An 8,098-nucleotide genomic window follows, 5' to 3' on the forward strand; every position below is an offset into this window, starting at 1 on the left:
TCAACAATTTTTTCAAATGAATTTTGAATGGTAGCATTAGACTTTTCAAGTATAAACATATCCTCTTGTAACCCATATGTTTCAGAAGTGGATAAAATTAATTTAATCCATTTAAAGTTAAAACTTTGTTCAGACAATCATATATATCTTGCATTAAAAAGTAGCTGTTTTTCTTCAAAGAGACTACTAGATGGCATTTATTAGTTTGAACAGCCACACTCAGTGCTATTGTTGAAATTTATCTCAAGATAACAAAAAAAATCTGATTATCATGATAGATTATCCATCAACAGCTATTATATGCTATAATCACTGTTCATGATTGCTATGCTATTAAATATCATATCATAAGCATAAGGGACTCAAACTTATCTCAAAGAATATGAATTTCTCTTGGTATATATAACATTTCCATTACTAACAAATGAAAGAAAATAACAGGAGAGAAATGAAAATGAAAAATTGAAAAAAAAAAACCATTACTTCTTCTTCCCTGCTTTTCCTTCCTTTCTCCTTACAATTTCATCAGCATATTTGACACCCTTTCCTTTGTATGGTTCTGGGGGTCTCCATTTCCTAATAGAAGCAGCAAACTGGCCAACCTCAGATTTGTCAAACCCACTAACTGTGATTCTGGTGTTTTCTTCCACTTTCACTTTGAGGCCGCTAGGGATTTCCATCTTAACAGGATGAGAAAATCCAAGATTCAGCACCACGTCGTTTCCTTCTACCATGGCACGATAACCGACACCAACAAGTTGAAGCTTCTTTTCAAAACCTTGAGATACTCCAACAACCAGGTTGTTTGTAAGCGTCCTATAACATTTATGTGTCAAGTATGAATATATGAACAAATGAAATACGACTAAGATTCATATTTAAGCTACGCCAGTTAAAACTGTGATTTACTCATACAAGAAAAACTTTCATAATTTAAATGGAATGATCACAACTGGAGAACTAACATCAATAATAGCATTATGTCAAACCAAGTAATGACAACAGTTAAGTCCCCCCAACAACAAACAATAGTGCGTATCTGCAAAATGTATTGCTCAAATTTGAATGCTTCGAATATTATTCACAAATCCAGGTAAGAGTCTAACTAAAATCCTTTGCTACACTTCCATGTCTCAAGCTCAATAGTAAGAAATAACCAATCTCTGACTACCAAGGGCTAATTGTAAAAGTTAATTGCAGTGAGCGTGAGATCAAGTTTCTCAACGCCAGCTATGAAAAGCTGCAAATAACAAAAGCTTTTCATTGAATTACAAACGTGGTGAGAAAGGGGAGGGGGTTGTGGGGAAGAGCATGGGAACCATCAAAATGGGAGTTTTCAATGTGAGCTTAATGGAACCTTATCCCGAACTTTATTTGTTACTGCTTGTTGTAGAAGGGAGTAGTAAAAGGGAAAAAATAAGGACTATCAGGATATTCTCTGAATTCATTACCATGTAATATTGTAATCAGAATATTCCTTTTAAGTGATATCAAGTGCAGAGTTCATTCCAGGATTTGAATCCATGGAATTCAGGTCACAAGGTCAGATAACATCCTTATTGTTCTATTAATGCTTACCCTTTCCCTACAACATTCTAATTAGAATCACATAATGGTATCGTGAAAAAAGAAGTTATCAAAGATGTATTCAAGATCAGAAAATTCCCAAATAATACAATCATCACGAAACCACTAAATTATCATGATTAAAAATAGCATTGCCTAATTGACAAGTCATCCATTCTATCACTACCTTCCAGTCTTGTTTCTAAGTAATCAACACAATACTAACTACCAACATCTAGCTCAAATAAATTATTGCCATGGCTACTCACAAAGCTACAAAAACGAACGAACAGTAGGTTATAAATTTACTACTATCATTATGCCACAAACATTGGTGCATTATGCAACGGACATTAGCAGCAAATATCCTATTTCCATGTCAGCAAGCAAAGTTTTTTTTTTTTTCATTTCAATCTCGGTGTGTTTACAAAAATAATCTTGAAAAAATGAGACAACGGTGCAAATGCAATAAGCATGTATCAAGACAAAATGAAAATTTAATACTCCCGAATCCTAACTGAGAAAGGAGGTCAGCAAAATGAAGTACCTAAAAAGCCCATGCATTTGATTGGCTCTTCGGGTTTCAACTGCCTTTCTAACCCTTAAAGTCCCAGTCTCTTCCCTCTCAACCAACACTTCTCGAGGATAAGTTAATGCAAGTTCACCCAAAGGACCTTTCACTTGTATATCCTGTCCTTCCAAATTGACCGTAACATTTGATGGCACTGTAATTCGTTGCTTCCCAATTCTTGATTCCTTACATTCTACAGTTTTTCTAACGAAACCAACTTGAGCACCAGGAACACTAGACACTCTGAGCTTATTTGTCTCACCCACGAAAACAGTCTTCAAATTGCTGAAATAAGACAAGACAACCAGTGAGATTTCTCAATCCTATATAACATTCATTGATTTAAAGGAGCTTCTCCTCAGCCAAGAATTATATCAATCACATGAACAAATTACTAGGAAAAATAGAGAAAAACAAAAAACAAGAGTTCTGTAAATAGACACACAAGGCCATTTAATTCGACATTTCCCTAAAATTTAGAAGTTATTTCCCACTTCATAGCTTGTAGTCAACGTACAAAAGCACTGTAAAGTACGACATCCAACTTGAACATGACGCAATCAATGAAGTGGGCACAGACAATAATCTCTCAAAATTACTTCTATTAACAGCAAAATCATGAATACAAACAATTACATTCCCAACTAATGATTTCATCAAGAACTCTCTCTAAGCATGGTCATTAAACTTCTCTTTAAGTCTACATGTCGCTGGCAATGTAAAATAGAAAATTCATAATCATTATTCTTCACATACTTACAATACCACTAAGAAGCATTTCATCAAATATCCTCAAAGCAACAGCCAATTCATTAAGATCCAAGCACAGATTCACAAGATTATTATGACTGTTATCATTACCCACGAGCAAATCATTTTGAAGACCAGATTGAACAGAAGACCCACAATATCTTGAGCCATCACATAGTTCTTTACGCCCAATTGAGACTGAGGCACTAAGAGCCATTCAAGTGAAAGAAAAACACATTCAAATGTTGAAACAGTGAGAGAGTTCAGAACAGTCGTATTTCTCAAAGTTTAAAACTGTTGCTACTACGATAAAGGAGCTAAATCGAGTAAAGGGTGTTTTTTTCTTCCGTGAAATGTAATATTTGATAACCATACAACCGACATTGAAGATTGCAATGTAAAACTAAAAGTGTTCCAATACAGAGCGAATTGAGAAAGGGTAGTAGCATAAGTGAAGCAAAGAAGAGAAAGAGAGGGTAAGAATCCTTACCTTATACGAAAAGAGGAAGTAACAGAGGAAGCCATTGTTACACCTTCCAAGGTTGTTCCACCAAGAACATAAGAAAAAGCCTTATCCAATGAAATATCGTATTTTTATTTATTTTTAATAAAAGAGTGATTGGTAATTTGAAATAACCCTTTTTTGTCCAAGAAATGTTGATGAGGTAACTCCTATTGGGCCTTTGATTATTCTTTTTGGGCCAAAAGCCCAACATGAGTTTAAGAATTAGTAATCCCTCCAATGAAACAATAGTGACATTATTCTATTTCAATTTGTAATTGTTTCACCAGAAAAGATATTTTAGTAAGTTGAGCAAAATAAATTCTTTTAAGTTGAGATATATCCTACTTATTGTCAAAAAGTATATTTTAATAAGTTGTGTAATTTTTATTTTCTATATTTTCTCCCGTTTACCAAGACTAGAATGAAAAAAAATATATCTTTTTGACTCATCAGTACAGTGAAATAATTATTTATCCACTCTCCACAAAGCATTCAAACGTTCTACCTTCTTTACAAATACATTAAATATGAGAATCCAATTGATATAATTTAAATGTGTGAAACAAAAATTAAATAATTACATTTAAGAAAAAACCTTAAGTGGATTTGAGAATTTAAATATTTTTTACATTATCTTCTATCGATCTTGTTTACATTGTTATCTCATAATATAGTATTGTCCATATAGTAAAATTATTAATGTTTATAATAACTAATTTAAAAATTACAATTAGAATTTACACAAGAGTGTAAACATCTTTAATTGATAATTAAAATTCTAATACATTGATGTAATGAGTTCCTACTTTTCTCTGAAACTTTTAATAATGAGTCTATTTTTAGATAATTCTAAAAAGATATAGAGTTGATAGCTGATAATATTACGAGTTAAATTCAAAATTTTAAGACAATAATTTTATAGATTTTTTTATATATATAATGTTTAATTCTTTTTTATTTTTAATTAAAGTGGTATTTATATTTACATTTGAATTTTCATTATTTACCAAACCTCACCATTATTATTTTAATAATTTTTTATACCGTTTAATTACAAATTTATCTTTTATTACATATTTTTCTATTAAAATAATCACATAATCAATTGTCAACATTTTTCTTTCTAAAACTTAAACGGTAAATCTTGATATTTGACCAATGTAAAATATAATTGCTCATTAACGAAAAATCATCTAAACTATGTTAAGTGTTGTTTTATAAGCATTGGGTACACATTTGAGCTATTCACACTTCAAAAAACCTTGAATGGAGTAGCCATGAGTTCAAGCTTGAAAACCTTTCATTATTTTTTTCACCAATGTAATTTTAAATCACAATCTTTTTTCCTCTAAGCTATTGTTTTTGTATGGGATCGAGTCACCTGAATTCGCGCCCGCTACGTCCATCTGGTCTCCATTACGTCTGTCTGGTCTTCTCACAATCCTTCCTTCTGTTGGTTGACATTCGTCCGTCCTGTACGTCTGGGAGGGTACCTGTCAAAGGTGCTCCAATGCTTAAGTCAGTAAAGGTCCGATCGGTTGCTTAGGTACTGCAATAAATGCGTAATTAATGAATCTGCCTACCTCTTATCTTTGACATGTATTTATAGTTTTGGTCATGGGCTTAGGATTAGCAGGGCCTTAATCACGGCCCAATCCAGAGCCCAACCCTCTAATCGGTGCTATACCTTAATCATCTCTACAGACCTACCTGTCATGACCGTCCGGTCTGGGTGTTCGAGTCTTACCGGTCGTCCCATGTGTTTTGTGTAGAGTCGTCCGAGAGTTGTCTGGTACAACTATTATATTAAGTTCATCAATATGGGTTACTAGTACTTATAACCTTATATGTTATTCATCATAACATGCATGAGAAGCGTATAAAAGAAAAGTTATGCGAAATATATAAATAATGAGATGCATTAAACATGTTAATCAATTATGGCTTTTTTTGGTAACATCCATTCCATTATGCTTTTGTTAAGAAAAAGACTTTTGAGTTGTTTGAGTGGTAAAGTGGATTTTGCCAAGTTGGCTCAGCTCAGGTACTGTTCTTGATCTAAGAGTAAGTAGCTGAGTTTGTGCAAGATACTTCACAACTTTATGCTGTAAAGTGTGTTTGCTTTAAAATAGGTCTAAGTTCTTCATTCAATACACACACTGTTCTCTGCTTTCAACACTTCTTTATGCATATCAAATTAGGTCAAGTACTTGCTTCCTTTCTTCACATGCAAGACCATGGTTTTACAGAGAACTTTTCAGGATCATTACAGAACATTCTTCCTTTATCAATAAGGTTTAACATAAGAAGTTAGATTTGTTTGTGATGTAACTGCATTATTTTTGTTAAAAGACAACCTATTTTATTATTTTATTCATTTCAAGGCAATTTTTATCTTTGTTTATCGTAAACGTCTTCTGATAACTGATTAAAAATAATATCCAAATATTATAAAATAAGAAATTTAAATAATATAGAAAGAAAAGATTGGCAAAATTAGTATTTTATGATTTTGGACAGAAAATAATGTTATAGTTTCTTATAAGAAGATACTTATAGTTTATTAATACCAATGTTATAATTTTTCATATAAATTTATCTATTATTGACCATTTTCTTAAAAATAATTCATAGTGGATAAAAATATAAAATTAAACGTGATATAAAGAAACTCGTAAATTCAATATTTAAAGGTTTGATCAATAGTGATGTTAATTCTTTTATATATATATATATATATATATATATATATATATATATATATATATATATATATATATATATATATATATATATATATATATAATATTTTTCCTTAAATAATACTTTAACAAATTAGATTAATTTATTATTGAATAGATATAATATTTTTTTCTTAGCCCAATCTATCCGATTGATTAACGTTTAGACACTTTTTTAATTATTTGATTTCGATAAGAAAAATAATATTTTGATATCCAAATTTTTTATATTTATTTAATACTGTCTTCTTTTACTTTTCATATTTTTTTAAAATACAAAAATTTATATTTTATAACTATTTTACTTTTATAATATATATTAAGTGAATGTAAATATTTGTCATCCAATACTTCTTCCTTGATATTTTTGTTAAGTTTTGTTTGAAAGAGTTATATACCTTTTCTGCAAAGAAGCTCTTGTGAGGAATATTATGAAACCAGCTTTACTACAGAAGATCGTTATCTGCCTTTTCTGCTTTGATTCCGAAAGTGCCTTTGCATGTGAAAAAAAAAATATCAATCATTTTATAATATTACTTTTTAAAAATTTGACGTTAAAAAGTTAATACAGTTTCAATAATATTTCAAAATTATATTAGAAGAATATATTTCATTTTCCTAATAAAATAATATTTTTTTAAAAAAAACTTATAAGCATTTCCAACCGTTATGCCAAATAATTTAGTTTGTGATGTTACATGCACCAACCTCCAACTCCAATATCTTTTAGGTACGTGATTGACTCTTTCAAGATTCAAAAATCATCTTTTTCATCCCTTAAAGCATATACATATAATGCTGAAAGATGTTAAATACCCAAAAAATATAAAGAGATTATTATTCATACATGCACCAGTTGCATATGAAATATTATACTTTCATTATTCAAAATAATGTTGACTTGTATATCACGTAGATTGTCTATTTCACATTATAAAAATTGAGTAATAATAATAAAAATTAATCGATCATCTTTGCTTATTTCAAAAGTTTTTATTACACTTCTTTTGGTGTGCATAAACATAATATCAAAGGATTTCGACTTTGAAAACTACTCTTTTTACATATTTAGTTACTTACACTACAATAATCTCATTGAATAACTATTAATTTAAAGACCAAAAAATCAATCATTATATTTATTAAATTAGACACTATTTTATAAAAAAATTAAACAGTTTTCATTACCAATTAAAGACAAATTTAAAATCTAATAATAATAAGTATATAAAATCTTAGTTAGAAATTAAATTAAGCTTTAATTCATAAAATAATATAAATTATTTTAAATACTAATCTAATTTAGTTAATATAATAACTAATTATTTTTTTTCTATAAATTAATTATTATTTAATGATTTTATTGAAATATAACTAGTTAACCAACTAAATATAGCGAAATGGAATTGTTAGCGCTGTAAATTTGTATAATAATTTATAAGTGAATTTTGTTAGTGGTTTTAATTATATCATTTAAAAAGGTTTCTTAGTCGATTTAAAATTTTGCAAAATCTAACTTATATAATAATTAGAAACTTTAATCTAATAATTAAAACTATATAATTAAAAGTTTTAAGAAAAAATTAATGTAAATCATCTCTATTTTAAGAACAAGGAGACCATATAAGTATGCGGAATATTGATAAGAAACACAATAACATTATTTTTTTCAAAATTACAAAATCCCTTAAAACGACAAGATACAGTATAATTTAGCCTACGATGAATCTTGATTTTCCTCATTCTTACATTTGACACCTCTTTTATATACAAAAAAGAATGGCAAAAAGGGTAAAGAGAAAAAAAAAAGCATAATTATTTGAAAAGAATGGACATTATAATCTTTGTAGTTAGATATTGATTACATGTAACCCACCATGCAGCTGGGTGAGTTTACAAGCACTGCAACATATGCAGGTAGAAATGATGGTGTGTACATGTGGAAGAAAGAAAAGAGAAAAGGTG

The 8,098-nt window shown here is 29.4% G+C and overlaps 1 protein-coding gene across 1 annotated transcript; it reads right to left on the bottom strand.

Annotated features, from left to right (window-relative positions):
* Positions 1-351: 351 nt before the first annotated feature.
* On the bottom strand, positions 352-3,501 carry LOC108344894 (50S ribosomal protein L6, chloroplastic). The gene is made up of 3 exons (XM_017583428.2): positions 3,378-3,501; positions 2,114-2,422; positions 352-816 (listed from the first exon to the last, which is right to left on the bottom strand). Exons 1-3 carry the CDS (start codon positions 3,410-3,412, stop codon positions 480-482), a joined length of 681 nt encoding a protein of 226 aa, XP_017438917.1. The 5' UTR covers positions 3,413-3,501; the 3' UTR covers positions 352-479.
* Between the last annotated feature and the right edge of the window lie 4,597 nt (positions 3,502-8,098).

The sequence above is a fragment of the Vigna angularis genome, chromosome 8 (assembly GCF_016808095.1).
Source record: "Vigna angularis cultivar LongXiaoDou No.4 chromosome 8, ASM1680809v1, whole genome shotgun sequence".
In the NCBI taxonomy this organism is placed as follows: domain Eukaryota; kingdom Viridiplantae; phylum Streptophyta; class Magnoliopsida; order Fabales; family Fabaceae; genus Vigna; species Vigna angularis.

Excerpts from the sequence above, each read along its gene's own strand:
- LOC108344894 (XM_017583428.2), bottom strand. The coding sequence starts at position 3,412 with ATGGCTTCCTCTGTTACTTCCTCTTTTCGTATAAG. Across the intron at positions 2,423-3,377 it reads ACTTCCTCTTTTCGTATAAG|CAATTTGAAGACTGTTTTCG; the intron begins GTAAGGATTCTT and ends GTCTTATTTCAG. Across the intron at positions 817-2,113 it reads CAAATGCATGGGCTTTTTAG|GACGCTTACAAACAACCTGG; the intron begins GTACTTCATTTT and ends TAAATGTTATAG.